The following is a 23,403-nucleotide window of genomic DNA, read 5'->3' as shown; positions in this document are numbered from 1 at the left end:
GTCATAATGAACTTAATCACTCTGAAAAATAAATTCCCCATCCATAAAATAAAAGAACCAGTCTACATGACTTCAAAATTTCTTATAGCCAGACTTCCTATGAACAGTTTAAGGTCATAGTCTCAAAGAATTGTGAGATATGAGATCTCAGATGAGCCACATTCTATTTTCACAGCGTGCTTAGGAGTAAAAGTTATAATTACATACAAATTAAATAATTATGTGTATATACCCTGTTTCTAAGAAAATAAGTTTTGCCCATATATTACCAGTACAAATGGCAAGAGAGAGGAAAAACATCTAGATACACAGAGATTTTTCCCAAAATATTACCAATTTTTTAAATTTTTTATACTGTGTTTTTTTTCATGAATTGACCAGAACAAATAACACTTGGTTATCATTTTAGTTAAGAGTTATTGCTTTGATTGAAATTATGTTTATTTTTAATGGTTATTCCATCTTTGCAATGTTATTTGGCCTTTAAAAGCTAATGATGTATACAGACTTCACATGCATATATCATCAAGAGCATTTACATAAAGACACAAAATAATTTATTTTCTTGATAATCCATCCATGTTGGCAACTATGTTTTTTAAACAGATGGCACTATGATAAATTATCCAATATGTAGAAATCATGGAATGAATCTGGAAACTTAGCACAGATGCTTTTAATGAGATGTTCATGATCACATACCACTTGCACATTCAGAGAATGACAGAGCCTTCTGTTGTGAAAGACATTTATATGGTGAGGTTTCTTTTAGTAACGTTTAGTGATGCTGCTTTGCTTTAAGTGTGCCGTGCTCCCTAGAAAGTAAATACGTTTAGTGGTCCCAAACTTTCAGACACAACATTTCTAGCAGAAATTTTTGATAACAAAGATCAATTTAGAACTTATCCATTCTAATAAAAAGAGTTGAAAATGCTCCGGTTTAAAGGAGTTTGCAAAGTTAGCTTTCCAGATCTCAACACGGTTTTAATTTTTCAACCGTAGTGCTCTCCAGGCTGTCAGGAGAAAAACTTCAATTTGTTATAGGGAGAAAATACTGTTTCGAGTGAAGAATAAAACATTGACATGAAGATATATGAATTATGATGCTATGTTAATTCTCCTTGAAATACAGGTCACAGAATAGCAGCTTAACTGGACCACTCTGGAAAAAATCTTTTATTCCAAAGGCACAGAGGCACTCAACTTGAGTTGTAAAGGACTTTAAGATGATATTAATAGGGAACTAGTGACTTGGAATGTTGAGTGATGATTCCCAAGGAAGGCAGATAAATCACTTGACATAATATGAATACAAATAACTGGCAGAAACACGGATCATAACAATCTATTTCTTGGCCCTTTACTACTGAAATATTTAAGTCTCTAATATTCTAGTACCTGAGTCTCAACTCCAAACACAAATTCTGACTTCCTCTGATTTATATACCAAGAAAAACACATGGATCCTAGCATATTCTAGGCCCTAATTTACTTATATTTACTCTCTGTCTCTGTACCTTTCTTTCTGTGTGTCTCTCTTGTATACATACCACATGTACATACAAAATGCTTTCTAAAAATTCAGTAGAGCAGATATGGAACCATAAGGGACATGAACAAATATTACTAATTATTTTAACTTCATTTTCAACTTGATATTTCTAAATTATACATGAGAAATCCTCATATGTCCACATATTTATCACATTGGCAGTCATTATTGAGTTTTACACCTGGAAACCAATGGTGATGAATCACAAGCTAAATTAGGTGCCACCTGTCTTTCAGTTGTATATTTCTAGACTGAATTAATGACACTTTTAACCTAGGTACACTTGAGAGTTGCTTGAACAATATACAAATTTGATTGATGTACAAAAACATCTACGTCTCTTTAAAAATATATATTTAAATCTTATCGGGGACTTTCCTTGAGACAAATGGCTATAATCAGTGTTAAAACTGGAACTTACAAATTCCACAATATTTTGATCTCTCTTATGTGGATGATAAATTGTCATTTTCCAAATAAGAAGACTATAATAATCTTTTACTGAGTCAATAGAAAAATGGAGGAGCAACTTTTTAATTCCTTGAGTTTATTGTATTTTTCTACATTTTCCTCTCTTTCACTCTTTACTTTTGCTTATTTTTCTTTTGTCAAGGTATTGTGTTTAGGGGTTACAACGAAACAAGAAAACTATCAAGTAATAACCTGGTCAACATTTTCAAAATGCGGTCTGGGGATCCCTAGGTTTCTGGGAGATTTTTTCAGGTGTTCCATAATATCGAACTACATTCATAACACTGAGACTTCATTTGCCTTTTTCACACTCTTTGTCTCATGAGCGTACAGTGGAGTTTTCCAGAGCTACATGGCATGTGATGTCCTAACAGGTTGAATGTGGAAGCAGATGTGAGAATCCTACTGTCTTCTATTGAAACAGACATCAGAAAGATTTTTCAAGAAAGTTATTACTACTCTTCTGACCAAATTGTTTTGCAATCTACAAAGTAGAGTTATTTTGTTTAAAAATGTATTCAAGGGGCGCCTGGGTGACTCAGTGGGTTAAAGCCTCAGCCTTCAGCTCAGGTCATGATCCCAGGGTCCTGGGATCGAGCCCCACATCAGGCTCTCTGCTTGGCAGGGAGCCTGCTTCCTCCTCTCTCTCTGCCTGCCTCTCCGCCTACTTGTGATCTCTGTCTGTCAAATAAATAAATCTTTAAAAAAATAAAAAAATAAAAATGTATTCAAAGGAACATGCAATGGGTTTATTACTATTTTAAATAATATATATTTTAAACATTTCTCTATTTTAAATTCTAATGCTGTAAATATTAATAGATATAACCCACATAAAAAGCTACTTGATCTCTTCAATTATTTTTAGATATATAGAAGAATCTGAAATTCCAAAACTTTGAGAAACTCTACCATAAATGAATCCCCAATACCTGAGATTATTGTCATTTTCCACAAATGTAAAAAACTAAAGAGCCCAGGATGCCCTAGTATATACATCTACCTCTTCCATTAATTTATTCAATTTTTGAAAAATTGAAATTTATAATATTAAAATCGCTGTGCTAAGCACTGAGCCTAGAATGATCGATAGGACCCTATGTCTATCACAGACGGAAACTGTGTCCTGGATTATCATGTTCTTACAACTAAGAGGTATCCTCTTGTGAAATTGCAGCACACATCTGTTTTGAAGCATTATTTACTGACTACTGCTCTTTGCATTTATGTTAATTTTTATGCCTTAGCTATTCCTTATCTTGAATTATAGCAATGAATCAAGGTTACTGCTTCCTACACCTAAGGTCATGTTGCCTTAGTTACAGAAGGTCCAGACCATACCTGAGCTACGCACACTCCCTTGAGAAGCTTTATTATGGAAGGAATAGAAGAAAGAGAAATATCCTCCCATTGTAGGCTTTTGAGAGTTCATTTTAAAGTCAAAGCTTTTGATTTATAAAGGCTGGCCTTTGTTAAAAGAATAGAATATTCTTGAAAAGCAAAAGTGAAGGCACTTAACATAGCAGAATATACTTCTGTCACAACAAGAATTGAAGAGCCAAGAGAAGAAGATATATGACTTGGCCCCAGGAGGATGTAACTTATCCGGCACAGAATGGGGTTTAGGTGACACTGTTATAAAATGAGACTTAATGGAGGCCATGTACGGAGGAGCAAATACAGAATCCTAAGCCTGGCCAGCATGGGTCACACCACCATGATAGAACTACACAGGATTCACACCAATGCTTGAAGCGTATCATTTCCCACTCGAGCACATGCTTCCTGTGTGCTGGACTGAAGAGTCATGTAGGTTATACTTCTCATCAACTTCCTGCAGGTTGCTCATGAATCATCTCAGGGAAGTGATTCTCACTTATGCTGCAATATTTTCAGAGCTCCATCCAACTGACCAACACCATGTTTCAATATTTACTTCCAGACTTCTTGAAAGCCTTTTGAATAACACTAGTGGGTTTATGAAATTAGAATGATATAAAGGGAAAGACCTTAGCTACTACTGTACAATAGAGATGAAAACATTCCGGACCTGTTACTTATGGGGATTTATACTGGCACTACAGAGGCATTACTAGTTCCTGGAGGGGGAAATAGAAGCCTAGTCACTTGAACCCAAGGTCGTGACCCTTGAGGGGAAATAAGATACATGCTAAGGAAGAATCAGGTTATGGGGTGGGGAAGCAGAGGAAGAAATGACAAAGGGAAAAAAAAAAAAGGAAAAGAAAGGAAGGGGATGTGAGGACAAAGGAAGGGAGGGAAGGAGAGGGGAGAGGAGAAGAGGAGAGAGAAGGGAAGGGGAGGGGAAGGAAGGGAAGGGAAGAGAAGGGAGAAGGGGAGACTGGGTGGGTCAACTGGTTAAGCATCTGATTCTCCCAGGGCCTTGGGATCAAGCCCTGGGTGGGCTCCCCGCTCAGCTAGAATCTGCTTCTCTCTCTCCTTCTGCCTGCTACTCCCCCTCCTTGTCTTCTCTCTCTCTCTCTGTCAAATAAATAAAGAAAATCTTAAAAAGAAAAAAAGGAGGGGAAAAAAAGAAAAGAAAAGGAAGGACATAGAAAACAACCTTTAAACTTTATTCTTGGAATTTGAACTTTCAAAATACAGTACCTCTTTTCAGTTGCAGAACACAAATTTTCACAGCTCAATCCCTAGGTGTTTTGGTCTACAGAAAATTTATTCTCGGGACCAAAGAAGTTGGATTTTGTAGGGAAAGATTTGACTCTACAATCAGGCCAAAATGAAAATGTGCTGCTGGTAAGGTGGACACGAAGTCACTCTGGAGATGTCTTGGGAAGTCAGAGAAGAGTCTTGTCGTTATTTAGGATGTGAGGACACCTGCATTCCTCTTGAATCAGATGCAGTTGTGACTCACAACTGGAAAATGATGCATAACTGCTTAAGGAAAGATTTCCCTATGCTGCTGGTATGGCTACTAGTGAAGGAAATGAATATTCTTGGGCCCACTGCAGACCTACTGAATCAGAAACTTTGAGACTAGGTCCCAGGAATTTTCTTCACCAAGCCCTGCAGGTGATTCTGATGCAAATTAAAAATCACTGAAAATCACTGTTCTAGGGTAAGACTAATGTCCTCTAGTGTTCAGATGGAGAAATGGCAAGTGATGGAAAAATCAGGTTGGGCAATACTTAGCTTTCAACTTCTAGTACAAAATGGCATAAGATTAAATGTCTTTTTCAAGGAAACAGTGTTTTACTGGGATAGGATGCAATTAAGGTAATATTTTTGCAAAAAAAAGCAATAGAATTCTATTCCAAATAATCTTCCATATCCACTGATTATGCATTGTATCAGAGGAATTTAAATTCAGCCTAAATAAAGTATTTATTGGTTAATTTTGAGTTTCAAATTAGATATTGTTTTAATCTACCAGAAAATAATCGACTTTGGTGTTATTTTTTGTCTACATTTTAAGACCTCCTTTCCAAATATCAATATAAAATGTAGAGGTCTGAGCATAGCTTTTTGCCAAAACCAAAGTATAGAGAGAGATATATAATATATATATATATATATATATATATATATATAAAAATATATATATATAAAAATATATATATATAACCAGGACAGCTTTACTGTGACTCAGAAAGAAAAATAAATGTGTGTAACAGTAACAGGAATACAAGTATATAGAAGAGAAGGCTTGCCAAGATATTGAGTAGGTCTCTGATAAGGGACCAAAGCCCCCACTTGGGGGGGTGGTGAGGAAAAGATAAAATAGACACAAGATAAGACACAGAGCAAGCTGAAAGCGAAGACCTGGAACCTGGGGCACATTTTAGCCACAGAAAAATAAAAGCAGCAGCTCCACAATTCCTAGGCAGAAGGAAAGCTGGAGATGGTGCCACAGGGATCCAACTCAGAGCTTTCTTGAAGCAGGCAAAGGCTACAGAACTCTTTAGTCACTCTCTGGGCATGCGTCCTTGAGGTAACTCTGAGAACTCCTGACCAGCAAGGTGCCCAAAATCGGAATAGGGAGCAGCAGAATCCGAAACTTTGAGATGGGAGGCTGTGGAGAGCTGAGCAGTCATTGTCAGTGAGTATCATCAGCCTGATGGCCAAAAACCAGGCTAAACCAGGTAGACCTGAGGAGCCATCAGTTCAAGAGTGACTGTCAGGGCCAGGTCAGGCAAGGAGGTGTGTACAGACAATGCTTTCCGCGGAAAATAGAAAGCTTCATTTTGAACTAAGGTATCAAAACAGAAAGGGAGTGAAGAGACTTTTTGAAGGGGGAAATAGACCTGATAGTATTCTTAAACTATTTATGGATGAAATATTTAAAGGAAAGCAACTTCTTTTAAACCAGAAGAGATCAAATTATACTTAATGAGTCAATGTAAGGTCCACTCCTCTGTCAACACCATCAGCAGGAATATATGTCTAAGAGAGCAGAGCTCAGTTACAGGTAATAAAATCTTATCCTCAGAGTTAAAATGTGTAACCAAACACAGAAAGAGTCAGGATTCACGGCTCTTTCTCAATAATCTTCTTAGATCTTCCAAGTAAAGCTTTCCCTGGCTGCAAGTGAGGTATTTTGGTAACATCTCAGATAAATAGATCAATTCTATGCCCAAAGAGGTATTATATTTGCATTTTAGTAAATGCACACTCTTTATCTTGAAAAAAAAAAAAACAGTTATAGGCAATCCATGCATTTTAAAAAACAGCAATTAATTGTATTTGTTGAAGTAGAATTTTCACTATCATACTAATATCTCTTAAAGTAAGTTTAAAAAGCTGCAACGATCAAGAAGTTTCCCAGGAATATTTTTTTTGAAAAATCAATGTGGCTTTTTTATTAAAGCTAAGGTGAGAAAACTGACATGCGTTTTTCAAATATTGGCATCCATTCTAAGTCCATCAGATATAGATAATAACCAAAGTTTGAGTGGAAACAATTCAAGATATGTTTTATAAAATGATGCCAAATATGATAATAAATGCCTCCATAAAAATAAGGCTTACTTATAAAAGACAATCTTTGTGGATAGATAATTCATGCTGAAATGCTTGTGAACTCCAGAATTTTTCAGGCAATACTTCTATTGTCCCTTCTCAGTTTACGTTGTTAACTTATCATCACAAAAAGGTGACTAAGAATGCCTTTGAAGAAGACTGAATAATTTGGGACTTGCAGTCGTGACAATGAAGAGCTTTACTAGGTTATATTATCCTTCTAGATGTGTAGACAAGAGGATTAAGCACTAAAAAAAAAAAAAAAAAAGGTTCCAGGAAAACATGCATGGTTATATAATTTAGATTGTAGCCTTAACCTATAAACAAAAATTTCCAGACATCACACATTGAAAAAATGCAGCCATATATCTACTTAAAGTGCTTCTCCATTCAGGCCTGCAAACATAGCATTGTCTTTGTCGATTTGTCTGTAGTCCGTTCTGGTAGGTGACATTGTTCTTGAGTACTAATCAATTGATGTCTCCGTGCCATCTGGCATTTTGTTGCTAAGCACAGCTGCAACACTGTAAGGTGAAGTGTGAGTGGCAAGAAGCAGGGTTTGTGTTCATCACAATGTCACTGTCCAGACTATGCAGTCAATAAATCCTTGGTATGCCAGGCTTATCCTACCAAGTGAAGAAATGCCTTGGCAATGCATTGCAGAAAATATGATGAAAAGTAATCATTCCAATGAGATTTTGAAGATTTTGCTTTGTATATAGAGTGATCTCTAAGAAAGGATATTGTTCTTTACTTGGGACTGAATATTTAAAACTTATTAACATCTAGATCACTACATAAAAAGATGGTACTGAAAATTCTGAGTTCTTATTACTTAGTTCTAAGTTCTTATTACTTAATTCTAAGTTCTTACCACTTAGTTATGTTTAATATTTCTCATTGACTCCTTTTTATCTATCAGTAGGGGCCTATATTATTTGTTTTTAGGCATCTGAGAGTAAAAGAGAGCATGCAGGGAAAAAGGGCATATACCAGAAGTGTACCAGACACTCCTGTAAGGTAATACAAGTCTGCAATTCGTGGAAATGGGGTTCCATTAAATATTGTAACATTCAAATAAAAACGTCAGTTCTTATCAAAATGTTTTCAAAATAATACTAATGGCTTGTTTTCAGAACATCATAAATAATCAGCTGTTGTTAAGTTTGGGGTGGTGAAATTTTACACAAATCTTCCACAAAGCAATAATAGTAAGGTGTTGATTTCAGTGATAATTACATTGTACCTATACATTCCAGGAAGTTTCTCTTTGCAATTATGTTTCATAATACCATAATCGGCGTTCCTACCACCTCAGGAATATACCTGACTAGTTCCTGAATGTGTTGAATTTGATCTTCCAAATCTCCTATTGCATTCCTTAGACAAAAGACACCCAACTGACCTTCAAATAAATTGCTGCATTGAGTGTATCCAGCTGGAATAGAAGGTGTTCATAAAACACCTCAGGAAAGGTACTGACAAATTCCTGTAGTAGATAACCACCAGGAACAGCTGAAGGTTTCAAAGGTATCCTCCGTGCTAGGAAACATTTCTTATTAAAAAAAAAAAAAAATGTAGTTTCTCTTTCTAACAATGAAACTCTTAGAGAAATAGGCACACTGTACATTTAAACAGTTTTGAGTAAATTGTTGTATATGTTTTATACATTCATTTGTACATTCAAACAACTACCAAATTTTTATACTCTATTTACTGTATGCCCAGGAATTTGCAAGGTGCTCAGAATACAAAGATAAAATTATGTCCGTTTTATTAACTCAAATACAAGAGGGTGCCACAAGAAAATTAACTTAAGAAACTACGTAAATCCAAGCTGATTCCCTCTCCAGGTGGCCTGATCATACCCCTCTTCAGGAAAGTAGCAACTTGGAAGAAAATCTGGCATGCCTGAGGTTCCTGGGGGAGAGGGCATGTCTGTTTCCTCTGGCTGCCTACACTCTCTCCAGTACATTCTGGCTTGATTGTGTCCCCTACTTGCTCTCATGCTGACGTGTCCTCTCCCCCGACCTAGGCCGGAGGCACTGATGAGCAACAGGTTTCTTTAGTCATCAATATGACCTTCCAACCAACAGGAAAAACCATATCCACAGAATCGGCCGTGGTGGATGATTTGGCCATAAGGCTATTAACATGGTGACAGAGGAAGACAAGAGTACTCTTCAAGACATCGAGACCTTCTACAACACCTCCATTGAGGAGATGCCCCTCAGTGTCACTGACCCCATCTGAGGGGATGTTCTGCTACCTAGCCCCACCCAGGGTTCAGTCTGGGAGGCTGAAGAGGAGCAGGAGTGGGGAGGGAAGGGAGCCAAGGGATGGACATCTTGTCATTATTTTTTTTCTTTGAATAAATGTCACTTTTTTTTTTTAAAAGATTTTATTTATTTATTTGACAGACAGATCACAAGTAGGCAGAGAGGCAGGCAGAGGAGAAGGGAGGAAGCAGGCTCCCTGCTGAGCAGAGAGCCCGATGCGGGGCTCCATCCCAGGACGCTGGGATCATGACCTGAGCCGAAGGCAGCGGCTTTAACCCACTGAGCCACCCAGGCGCCCCGTGAATAAATGTCACTTTTTGAGGCAAAAGAAGGAACCTTGAACACTTTAGACCCCCTTTTCTTTGGGGCATTATCTTGCTCCAGGCACCCTCTCTTCTCCCAAAAACATTAATCCATCTTCGTAACCCAGTCAACCTCCAAATCCCCGAGGCTCTCCCCCACCCCAGCTGAACACTTCTGAGGATTCAAGGGGCCATAGTGTCACTCAACCTTATTTGCTGGACCAAATCTGGAGAATCCCTGAGTTAAGTGGCCCAGGGGATTGTCCCCAGGTGGGGGGATCAGGGGAGGAAAAATGGTAGCCATTTTTACATTGTTTTGTATAGTATTTATTGATTCAGGAAACAAAACACAAAATTCTGGAAAAAATGACTTGCAAACTGCCAAAACAAACAAACAAACAAACAAATAACAACAGAAAGAAAGAAAGAAAGAAAGAACGAACGAACGATGGTAAGGTATTTATTCTGAAAACATGCCCTCTCTTTTTTTCTCTAACCACTTACCCTGGCCTGTTCAGATATTTTAACTGAAGTAATTAATGACTACAACATTCACTTCAAAATGACTGTTTATTTGAGTGATATCAAAGGGAAAAGAAAGAGAAAGAGACTAAGTACTCATCCTTCAATTTTTACATCCTTGCTCCAAAAATAATATATTCTTGCGATATGGCCACCCCTCCTCAAGAGCATGGTAACTGCCCTTAATTGTGGTTGTGTTTGCTCCTGTATGTGGACATTGCTACTTCTGGAAATCCTCCATTGACAGGTATTATAAGAGAAGCAGGGCATTTCTCACTTTTGTAAGACCAAGTGTGAAGAGTGGCTCTAATCATTATTGGTAGTACAATTTTATTGTGTTTTGGGAAACAGAGTATGATTAGCAATAAAAATTTTCTGGTTATGTACATTTATAAACTATAAAATATAGCTATGTAACAATATGATAATTTATTACATGCTTTCCATGCATCATTTCATGTGATTTTTCCCAAAATTGAACAAAATAGATAAAACAGAAGTACATAGTCTCCACTGAGGGCTCTTTGAGCCTTTTCTATGCCTAGTGATACAGATTTACATTAACTTTTATGTCCTTAAGTTAAATAATTACTGAATAAAAATAAGTTAGGTATCTCTAATCTATTATGGAAGAATACTTTGTAGGGTTAGAAATAGGTTGCCCTTTATTTTGTTTCTTGGGGTTATGTTTCTTGGGGTTAGCGGCACTAGTTATGTTTTATATCATGTTGATTATTTAAACATGTTGATTATTTAAAAAGAGCCAGACGTTTGATGTCAGAGAAATGACTGCACAGAGAAGAACTAAAGTGCCACCTAATGGGTTTAGGGAAGAAATCAAAGGTAGAACCATTGCTTGGAAGCAGCAAATTAAGTCTTTCATGGCCAAAATAAGCTTCTCCATATTTAAGAATATACTCTGAATAAATTTTCTTTATATGGTCAAATTATTCTGTGAATGTGATCACCAGATATGAACAGACCGAAAAACAATATTAAGATCCAGATGGTACTAGGACATGGTAAGATTAATTATTATTTGTCTGATTATATTTAGTAACTGCAATAATGTCCCAGCGATCCGGCACTTCGCTAAATGTCAGGCTATCTTGGCATCCCATTCGTACTCCAGTTGCACGACAAACGTGAATCTCAGTTGTCTACATTGTGGCTTTTGCCTCTCTTTCTCCCTGCTCTCTCCAAAAATGAGATTTAAGTGCTGGTATTTGAAAAGTCATCCTGAGGTGATAAAAATAAATTTTTGTTTTGTTTTTGTTTTTGTTTCTAAAAAGTAGACAGAAGTATCTGGAAATACTGCAAAGAGGATGAAGGGAAAGAAAAGAAGACACAACAAACTTCTAAGTTGGGGGCGGGTCGGGGGGGAAGCTGAGGAGGGAAGATCCTGAGAATGAAGGCAAGATTCTGCCAGGGAAGGTGTCAGCAGTAGCTCTCTTTTAACTCTTGGTCTCAGAAGTCACTGAATGATTCCAAAATGTACTCTTATAATGATCACAATTATTTTCTATGGAGCTTATTTTTAATTTAAACATGTTACATGCAAATTGGGAACATTTTCAAATTATGGAAATGAAGAAAGCAAAAGGTTACAATTTCCCACCTCAGAAATATAGTAACATAACTGTTTTATTTTATAGACCATAAATCTCTGTCTTTTCCATCTCAGGCCTCACTCTGCATATTTTGCGGCCAGTGTTTCTCTACTACTTATACACACACACACACACACACACACACACAAACGCGCGCGCGCACACACACTCACATACACATTTGCTCCAGAATCATTGCGTAACAACATTCACACACACATTTGTTGCAGAATCATTGAAAAACAATGTTTGTCTGTACTAAAAAACTCAAGGATTCTCAGGAGCAATTCATACCTCACTATAAACATCATCCCTTCCAAAAGTCTTTCTTAGACACACAACTCCACAACATGTGTACTCTTTAAGACAGTTCCCCAAACCACCCCCCTCCTGTTAGCTCTTTCACCTTACCCATCCTAAAATCTACTAGGTCCGCTTCTTCAAACTGCAACTTCTTTTTTTTTTTCTTTTCTTTTTGTTGTCTTTAACTTATTTTGCCATGAAGTTTGTATTATTTTAATAATATCAAATGGGTGGCTTTTCCTCTTTCCAATTCTCTGAACCCGTTAACACAAGCTAAAATCTCATTAGAAAGGTTCAGGGTGGGATTTTTTTTTTTTTAAGATTTTATTTATTTATTTGTCAGAGAGAGGGAGAGCACAAGCAAGCAGAGTGGCAGGCAGAGGCTGAGAGAGAAGCAGGCTCCCTGCTGAGCAAGGAGCTGCAGGCAATGGCTTAACTGACTGAGCCACCCAGGTGTCCCAAGGTGGAATTTTTTAACTGTTATTTAGATTTGACTCTCTGTCTAGTCATATATAAATAATGATTATAGGATTATAGGAACAATAGTTTTGCATTACAGAAAACTAGAAAACAGAGAAGTAAGTATTATATATACTCACTATACAGCAACAACCATTGTTAATATCTTAATGTTTATCTTTTCAAATCTTTGTGTGTGTGTGTTATGTGTACAAACCACAGTGGCATCATATTTTCATAGTGTTCTGTGACCCACTTCTTTTAATCAAGAATTTTCACCACAATTATGTTCATCTAATGTAACACCAATAATTATTCAGATTTTCAAAACTGACCCCCAAAATATCCTTTCTAATATTCGAGAACCCATTGCTAGTCTTCACCACGCACTGCATCTCTTACGTGTTACCCAGTCTTTGTAACTGAATCTTTCTTCAGTTTTGTTGAAATGACCAGGCCCTACATGGAGCATTGGGTGTGGTGCATAAACAATGAGTCTTGGAACACTGAAAATAAATAAATAAATTAATTAATTTAAAAAAAAAAAAAAGAAAAAGAAAAAAGAAAAAAAAAATGGCCAGACCAAAGTGTCCCACTTTTGGGAGTTGCTGGTTACTTTATTGTGATATAGTTTATTTTTTAATTTATTTTCTTTGTTTCATATTAAGTATAAGTCATATCTTAAAGCTTGATGATAAAACATGCAACTTAAAATATTTTAGGTAGACTAGGTATTGTGCTACACCCAGTACTCAACTGACCCCACCATCCATGAGGCTGAATTTGACCCCCCTGCTTAAATTATGAATTTTCTGAATGTATTCTGTGTGGGTTCTCAGGAATATCAAATATCCCCAGTTCTTCATCAGTCGTATATCTAACAATTTTGACATCAATTGTAAATTTTTGCCTGACTCAGTATGTTCATCAGGGTTTGTCAAATTTTTGTTTCTAGCATATTATTCATTCTCCATCTACTGGTGGCCCTTTTTAAAATTAAAATAGTCCCTCAATAGCAGAGCTATTTAGTTGGTGTTCTATTTGTCAGACTGCTGGTCGGACTCACTCATATCTACTGCCAGAGGGTGGGTAGATTTCCATAGATCTTACAGGAGTATTTAGGAATAAAGGATTATGAAGACTGCAAATAATACTGAAATAATGCAGAAAAAAATTATAGACACATATGTGTCTATATACATATATTATTCTATACATACATATGAAGAAAGAGAATGATATTGAAAATGGGTCAAAATAGTAACATGGGAATCTGGGTAAAGGTCTCTGAGAGTTCTTTACATGGTTTTGAAACTTTTCCATATATTTGAAATTATATCTAAGTAAAAATTACATTTCAGAAAACTAATAAACACATGACAATATATAGTTGTGTGGCACCTGAGTGGCTCAGTCAGTTGAGCATCCAGCTCTTGATTTCAGCTCAGGTCATGATCTCAGAGTCCTGGGACTGAGCCCTGTGTCAGGCTCCACACTGAGCAGGGACTTCGCTCAAAGTTCTGTTCCCTCTCCCTCTACCTCTCTCCCCAGTCTCTCTCTCTCTCTCTAAAATAAATAAGTTTTAAAGAAAAGAAAATACATAGTCGATCATATCAAGTAGGCAACTGAATTAAACATACTAATATTGTTTATCATGTGAAATGGGAAAATAATAATCAATTTTCTTCTGAGCATTAGAAAAGAAACATTTTCTTAAATTGCAGTGGAAATATAAATTGATAATATTTTGTGGAGTAGCTGGTCATACAAACTTAGTCATAAAGTGTACATTACTTTTGAACAATTCTGATTTAAGTAATTATCCCATGAAAAATAAGAAATGTATAAAAATATTTATAATTGTTATGTTCATTTTTATATTACTATTCCCCCGATAAATTTAAAGAAATCCACTTTTACAACAAAAATGAATTAATAAAATAATAGTACAACCTTAGAAATGATTAAAATACAGGCAATAAAATTAAGTTGAAGAGAAATATTTGATAATATCAGTTATATGAAAGCCTACTACAAAACACTACATTTAACATTGTTTCCAAATTAGCTTAAATTTAAAGGTGTAATGGCACATGAGTAGATGGGAGGGAAAAGATAAAGGATACATATGATAGGGGGGTAACAATTTCTTGAGGAGCCCAAGCCTGAGACTCTGCCTCCTAGAGTATCTGTGAACTTGCTCAATCAGCCTCATATAGGAAGATAGTTTATTTAATTATTTTTTTAAAATTCTTTATTTAAATTCAATGTAGTTAACATATACTGTATTATTAGTTTCAGAAGTAGAATTTAGTGATTCATCAGTTGCATACAACACCCAGTGCTCATCACATCGAGTCCACTCCTTAATGCCCATCACCCAGTTGCCCACCCCAACCCAGCCATCTCCCCTCCAGCAACCCTTGGTTTGTGTCCTAGAGTTCAGCATCCCTTATGGTTTGTAGGTGGCTAGTTTAGAAGATCCCATTGAAGATCTACTAAAGTCGAAGTCCAGCATGATTTTTTTTAGGAATCAGGATTTTTAAAGAGCCCTTGGTTGATTCTGTGGCATGTTACTGTACAGTTTTTCTGAAAGTAGAACTCTAGGATTAATCAAATGTTGGGCAAGAGTAAATTTAAGCCAATTCAATAAATCAGATTCTAAACAAAGAAGGGTGCTGTTCCTTTTCTCTCTTTCTTCGTGCTTAAAACATAGATTTTTTCTTTCCTTGCTCAAGCACTGTGTGATTTAGTTTCAAAGTGTATTTCCTTATTTTGAATCTCCTGCCTTGCAATTTCCATAAAAATCAGTTTGGTACCACATAACCTTAGAAGCCATGGGTTTTTCTTGATTTTAATTATCTTCTTCAAGTCTAGGGTTCAAGATCCTAACCAGACTGTGGGTTGCATATAAACCTCTCTCCAGAACTCCTTTACACAAAATCCCTGTATGTCCCTTAAATAGCACAGGGCTACTTCAGACTCCCCATCTTTCAGTCTTCCTTAACTCCCAAAGACCTTTGTTGCATCTCTAATCACCTGTGGGCACTTCCATATGAGTTGCCATCAACTCTTTTTTTTTTTTTCTTTTAAGATTTATTTATTTATTTGACACAGAGAGAGAGAAGGTAAGAGAGGGAACACAAGTTGGGGGGAGCGGAGAGGGTAATGGGAGAGGGAGAAGCAGGGTTCCCACCAAGCAGGGAGCCAGATGTGGGGCTCCATCCCAGGACCCTGGGATCATGACCTGACCTGAAGGCAGACGCTTAATGACTAAGCCACCCAGGTACCCCAATTGTTCCCACCGACTCTTAAATAATTTTATTGTTTGCGGCACTAAGCCTACTTCTAAAATCTGTCCAGAAATCCACATTTAAACCCATCACAACATGTATGAATATATAGTCTCTTAGTTCCAGAGACTTTATCAGATTTATTGTGATTCAGAGTTCTCCTTTTTGCCCAAACTGTTGGAAACAGTCCATGGAGGATCTCAGAAGAGATTTTTTTCTTTAAAAAAAAAAAAGAAAAACAAAAAACAAACAAAGAACTAAACATGTAAATGAGTCATATTCAGTTATTCCACATCTAGGAAAATAAATTAAGAAAATAAGCAAAAGTTATTCCTCAGTAAACATGCACAAAAATGTCAATTGTAATAGTGTTTACAAAAAAATATATTAGAAAATACTTTTATTACCTGTATGATTTTGGCAAGTTACTTAAACCCTCTGTGGCTAAATTTCCTCCACTGTAAGATAAGGATAATAATTATACTTATTTAAAAGGTGGTTTTGAGGAGTGCCTGGGTGGCTCAGTGGGTTAAGCCTCTGTTGTCAGCTCAGGTCATGATCTCAAGGTCCTGGGATCAACTTCCCCATTGGGCTCTCTGCTCCGCAGGGAGTCTGCTTCCTCCTCTTTCTCTCTCTGCCTGCCTCTCCGGCTACTTATGATCTCTCTCTGTCAAATAAATAAATAACATCTTTTAAAAAAATGTTGTTTTGAGTTTTAAATGAGTTAATATATTTAAGGTGCTTAGCACAGTGTTTGCAAATAACAGTTTTGATTTAAAACTATTATCATTAAAATAATAAATGGTGCAATAAGTTATGGTATGCTCACTATAATACATCACTCAGTCTTTAAAGTACTTAATAAAAATTAATATGATGAAATGAAATAAAAGCAGGAAACAAATTTATGATACCTATTTGACTGTTGCTATATATAACTCTATAGTTGTATGCATACATTTTTAGAAGGCTAGAATGAAATACAGCAAATGATCTTTTTCATCTCTGTGATATGTAAAATGTAGAAATATACTTTTTATAATCCATATTTTCTTTAGAAAAGGTATTATTCTTGTCAAAAAAAATAACAACATACAGAGGATTAATAAAAGATTAGGGTATTTTATGACATCAATATAAACCTAAGGAAGACTAATGTATAATACAGGATTAGTATTTCCCACTCTTTCAAATCTCCTTGAATGCTGCTATCTAGAAAGAAACAGCCCATGGTAACTAAGTTACTATAAAAGCTTAGAAGCAAAAAGCCAGCCTGATAGGCTAACTGCAAATGAGCAGAGTCAAGACCATAATGGCTGTCTTGTCGGAGCTTCAGCCTATATGCTTGCAAAATCTGAGCAATGTTAATGCTTGTCAAGAGTCTTATGGTATTTTAGCAATGTCACTTTCAAGGCATAGCCGACAGCATCATGATCTTCATCATCCACGGTGTCAAGTAGCAGAATAACACTTTCCTAATCCTGAAACAAGACTCTCAGGGCATTTGACCCACATGATCCGCTGGATATATGTGTAAAAAAAAAAAAAAAATGGTGATGTCACGGAAGTAAAACAGCTGTTATATGTTGAGCCACAAAGAAAGAGACCCTCAAATAAAACAGGAGGAAAAAATTGCACTGAAATAATGCATCAGGTAATGTGACATAGTTGAGAAATCTGAGAAAACAAACTAAAGGGGCAGTCGTAGGTAAAGGTGGCCCACTGAAGCAAAAATGCTGAGTTGAGGAAAAACAGCCAGGTTTTGTAGTCAGTTGATATTGCTAGTCAGCCAATTCAAACATGTGTTAAAAATAAAAATCTGTTGGGACGTCTGGGTGGCTCAGTCGGTTAAGCGGCTGCCTTTGGCTCAGGTCCTGATCCCAGGGTAGGGTCCTGGAATCGAGTCGGACATTGGGCTCCTTGCCCAGCAGAGAGCCTGCTTCTCCCTCTGCCTCTTCCCCTGCTCATGTGCGTAGTCTCTCTCTCTCTCCCTCCTTCTCTGTCAAATAAATAAAATCTTAAAAAAAAATAAAAATCTGCTTATAGCAGATTATTTTATTGTTTAGCTTCCTATTTAATGATGAAAAGGAAATATGTGTATATACGTGATATATTTTACATGGTGGGGAGTTGGTATGAGGAAAATGGAAAATGTTCTGCCAAAATTCACAACCAAAAACATCCCTTGACAACTGCCAGATGTGAGAATAAGCCACTCCAGCACGGAAAAGAGTGCAGCAGAGCTGTGTTAGAGAGAATTTTGACAATTGCATACAAAATCACACTTATTAAACCAATTAACTCTCTTTCATGATTTTTCTTTTTTTTTTTTAAGATTTGCTTATTTTAGAGAGAGAGAACACAAGCAGGAGGGGCAGAGACGAGGGAGAGAGAATCTCAAGCAGACTCCACACCAATGAGTGCAGAACCCCAGGTGGGGTTCCATCTCACGACCCTGAGACCAAGACCTGAGCTGAAAACCAAGTCAGATGCTCAACCAACCACCATCTAGGTGCCCCAGAATGACTACATTTTAGACGAGATCAGGTGTGTTCAGGGTGGTATGGCCGTAGGACAGAATGACTACATTTTAAACAGAAATCCCATCAATTTATAATGCATTGCTTAATTGTCATTATACACCTTTTAAAAAGCCCTCCCTTCTTTAGGTAAACCGTATATTTTATAACTTTCATGTGACTAGGTTGTCTATATGAACTATATTCTAAAGGCATTACAAATCATTGTGATCGGGAGGTTTTTTAATCTCATAAATACCTCCTGAGTAGCAATTTTTGCAGAAAAGATTTTTTTAAAGACCAAAGTGGCTATAAACTTGGAAACAATTGACATGAAATGACATCAGACAGATCTAAATTAAAATTTTGATTCCAACAACTACTGGTGGTGAAATATATAACAAGTATCTTATCTTTATAAGCCTTAGCTCCTTCATCTGAAAAGCATAGTTAATGATATTTAACATATATTTTTGGAATAAAGTAAAATAATTTATGTAACTGTCAACTATAATGACTGGCACAAGATAGTATCAATAACAAATAACAGTTCTTATACTTGCATGTTTGAAATTTTAGCACAGTATTAAAAACAAAAACAGGTTTGCCTACAATTACATGCCTCCTAATTAGTCCATAGTGAGCCAAAAAGTGAGAGATTTAAAAGTGAAAGCTATCATTTGCAAGAGATAAAGAATGTAACTGTGTTGAGAAATCAAGTGTTAAAAGTATTCCTTTTTCATTTTCCCAAATATATATTTCAAGGAAGGTAAGCCTGAAATTTAAAACTACATTCCTGAGAATTCACATTCTTCCTGCTGACAGATGTATCTTTTTAAGAGTTTGAAAATTGTTCACTGTATTTTTTTCTTGACCAGAAAATTGTGGCTTCTCATCACACTTGACTGCCTGTAGGACCTCTGACAGAAAATTACCAATGCTGAGATTTATAGAACTTAAATAAGTATTGGGATACAGGGCTTGGAAGGATATACATAACAGAGACATTCATTCAATTAATGTAACTAATCTTTTGATTTGCATAGCTTTATCTACAGAGTAATTATTTTGTTTCCAATTTTCTCTTTTGCACTCCTTTATAACTACATGAAAGGCACAGGTTGAAGGTACAAAGAATTTCAGTACTAAATTTCTTTAGAACTATGTGTACATCTTTAAATCTTAAAATGAGCACCCCCCCAAAAAATGTATATTCTATAAAAAAGGGAAAAGACCTTAAAAGTTCTGGTAGTATTTAAAAAGGAAAACACATGCATTTTCTGTTCAGTTTCAGCTTCTGTTATTTAAAGAAGCTTCTGTATCTTTTTTTTTTTTTTTTCTTCACTCTGAAATGAACGGCTGCAATCGTAAAGCATGAATCTGGTAATACTTTTGTAAATGAATCACTATTGCATTCATACCATTAGCCTCTGAACAGATGTCAGAAAGTAAAGATTGGCTGCCTCTAGATCAAGTTGCTGCTGCCAACTCTCGCGAGCTTTGTCAGTAACAGTTGATTGTAATGTCAGTGCAGTCCAATTTACAGGCTGGAGCAGCAGCTGCATACTGCTTTTCCCTGAAGTATTACATGATTTCCACTCCTTGCAAACTTTATCATCTTTGTTGCAGTGAGTCAGGTAAGCTGCTCTGAATTTACATGTTCCTGTAGAGACGCAACTTACTGTGAAGCTCATTCTGTAGGAGGATTGTTATCCCTTCACTTGTTTGCTGTGCCCCTTTGGTGCTCTGTGGAAAACAGTTATTGCAAATAGGACAGATGAAGCAAGCAAGCAGACACATGCATAAGATCTGCCTATTATTCAAGGAAAGCAAACTGAGTCCATTTTAACTGCTGAGGAAATAATGAATTTATTCAACTTTGTGTAAAGGACCGTAGCACTTGTGGAATCACTGTGGTGTATGTTCTTAGTGCGCTCCCTAAGGGAAAACATTTTTATGCTGTATTTTACCCTTAAATGCACGATTCAGTGAATCTCTATCTCTCCTGAAAAGAGTAACAAAAGTGGTCTTTGACTAGTCTTACTCTATTTTCTTTTTTCTTTGTTTTTTGTTTGTTTGTTTTGTTTTGTTTTTAAGTGAAATGAAATGAATAGTTCTCTTATTGTCTGGTTTGACAGGATACTTTTCTTAATCAACATTTTGTCATCTGAAACTATCAACTGGCAAAGAATAAAGTCAAAGCTTTTTTATATCTAAAGGAAAATTCTGTTTCCTGACTTGATTTACAAACTTTCCCCCTTGGTTCTAGTTGTCCTCTTTTTTAAAAAAAAAAGTGCATTTAAATTGTAGCAAAATATTGTAAATTTTCTATTATTTCTACTATTATAGAAACAATGAGCAAATACAGATTTTTTAGTCTTGTAAATCTACCTTTACATTGATGGTATCAGTTCTTGTTTAATCAGAGAATTAAGCATTGAGTATAAAATGCATGAATGATTAAAAGTAAACAAATGCAGAATTATTTCATTGTTTATTATTTCTATTTATAATTTATTTTTTTTATTTCAAAAGTAGACCTTCCAAATTTTTATGAACATATTACATAATAATAAACTCAACTAGGAGTTACTAGTCTGTATAATGGCTTGCATAATCTAAACTATCACATACTTATGATAAGTATAATTATATTTCATTTATGTAAATAGTTACTTGTTTAAGGATGAGCATGTGTTTTTAAAGAGTTGCTTTATACTTTAAATGAAAATCTTAAGACTTCTCTGTGAATTTGAAATAACATCACCTTTGAATGACAAAATTGCTCATTGGATTTGCTAAGTTGTTTTGTTTTCCTGATTTGTTGTTGTTTTATTGTTGTTTGCTTTTAATGTCCTGCCTCTTTAACTGTAAGAAAATATTTGAGATCTATTCCACATCTATTCCAGTTTTTAAAATATGAGTTAATAATATCTTAACAAGTCACATCTTGTTTATCAATTTAGTTTCTGCTTTGACTCGTTTTTTGACAATTATTAATAACATATTTTAATTTTATGTTGTATTCATATTAATGCTTTATGCAAAATCTGCTCATTCTTATAAAAACTGAAGGACGTTAGAGAATTATAATTGAATAGATGTCAACCTAACACCAGATTCAACTTTCAAAGAAGACCCAAGATATCTCTCTAATATTAAACTTTTGAATTATTCGCCTGATGAAAAGTTTGTGAATGTTCTTCCTGATTGAGGACAGATAGAGATCTTACGTTTCTCATACCTAATATAGTGTCATCTATCTGTACACATTCTTTTAGTGACTAGTGGGTATCTGAGGGATCCCTGTGGTATAGTCTATTTATAAACAGACTTCCTTAATTCCCCACTTCAGATAGCCTGCAACAAAACAAAGCTTTTTAGGTTTGGCATAAAGGCTTAGTTGTTTAATACATTTCAGAGGAGCTTGTTCTAGATCACATTATCTAGATGACTTTTGTCCCACTATTTTAAGAAGATTTATTTTTATATAGAAATATATATTATAACTTGAAAAAAAAAGGAAAATTACACTCAGAGAAAACTGTTATCATCTTTTAAGAAGTCCTTGGGTGGCCAGTCATTTTGAAAATGTGGCTGATAATCAACTATGGCAAATATATGGCAAGTTAATAGCTCTTTCTTCCAATCATTTCATTACAGCCATGTCTTACAGCATAACATGTATTTCTTAAAATTGATACTACTTTCAAAATTAAATCAAAAATGAAAAAAAGTAATTTTTTACCTTTTTTATTTTCAATGTTATATTGTTAAAAGTTTGAAATATCTCCCAAAAATCACCAGAAGATTTTGATATCCCAGAGCACCTTACAACTTTGGAATACTATAGTCTTCATTATCTTTCAGGCATTTCCTTCTTCCCATGCCCATCATTCATTTTCTCTTGCAATTCCAAACAAAGACTCTTTGTCTTTCTTTCAGAAACTGTAGCAGTAAGTTAAGTGATCTATTTCAGATACTCAGAGGTAGTTTGTATGAAAATTTTCCCATTCTTTATCATGTATTATGTATTCTCAGAGTTTAAATTGTTTATCTAACGTGACATCAACCAACTTGCACCAAAATTTATTGAAAAAAATGTTTTATTTAATGTTTTAATTATTAGTAAAGATTTAGATATATACACTAATCACATTTTCTTAGTCTCCTTTATTCATCTTTTGATTATTTAATCCTGTGGTAACATATACAAAAAATACAGAGCAACCTGTTAGAATGGAGGATACCAGATTATGAAGAGAACAACATAATGCTTGTTTAAATCAGTACTGCAGCTAACTATAAAAATATTACCCTACACTAATAATGTGTATGTGAGCACATGCATACTTTCATATTAAAGTCTAGACTTTATAGTATAGTATATTAATGCTCCAACAGGTAGCATGATGGTGAGCTGGAATTATACTACCATTCTTTCAGTGAACACATGATTACCATGATTTTTTTTTGAATGTTATTAATTACATTATTTGTGAGATAAGGACTCATAGATCATAGTTGAGAAAGCAAGATTATTATTCACATAAATCATACTATACAACATCATCTATTCAGCACAAATATAAATAAAAACATATAAGAATATCAAGCTAGGTGACATATGAATGAGATTATAGACTTTTACATCTTATAGTAGATATGTTTTAAAATATTCAAGGAAAATTATTACATTTATTTAAATATGTACAAAAACAAAATGTTTTGGTAGTATTATACTTGCTGTGCAATAAAATTATTAAACCGTACAACAAACATTTGAAACTTAACAGAGACCAGAAGTTATTAACATTAGGTGTTTGTTTTATAAAGGTAAAATGATATTTATATAAAACCACAAACACACACACAAAAACAGATGATCTTTACCTTAGATTCAGAAGAACATTGCTTGAACTGGGCCACAGGGAGAAATGAATACAACCAGAGATTCTGCAATTAATCTGTTGAAATGCAGTTTAGAATAAACCGGCTTTGTGTTTTAATTCTTATTTTCTTTCCAAAGCAGGTTTTTAAAAAGAAAAAAAAATCCGTTGCAGCACTTTGTTCTCCAAATGTCACCTCCATCCATTTA

The 23,403-nt window shown here is 35.3% G+C and overlaps 1 protein-coding gene across 1 annotated transcript in view; it reads left to right on the top strand.

Annotated features, from left to right (window-relative positions):
* Positions 1 to 19,816: 19,816 nt before the first annotated feature.
* Positions 19,817 to 23,403, top strand: part of BCHE (butyrylcholinesterase) — an 85,623-nt gene continuing 82,036 nt past the window's right edge. Inside the window, exon 1 of the mRNA XM_080821972.1 lies at positions 19,817 to 19,942. Within this exon, the coding sequence (XP_080678098.1) occupies positions 19,828 to 19,942 (115 nt within the window). The 5' untranslated portion in view covers positions 19,817 to 19,827. The remainder of the gene's footprint in view (positions 19,943 to 23,403) is intronic.

Source organism: Martes martes (genome assembly GCF_963455335.1).
Source record: "Martes martes genome assembly, chromosome: 1".
Classification (NCBI taxonomy): Eukaryota; Metazoa; Chordata; class Mammalia; order Carnivora; family Mustelidae; genus Martes; species Martes martes.
The sequence above is the reverse complement of the archived record's forward strand: the minus strand, read 5'-3'. Positions and strand labels throughout refer to the sequence as shown.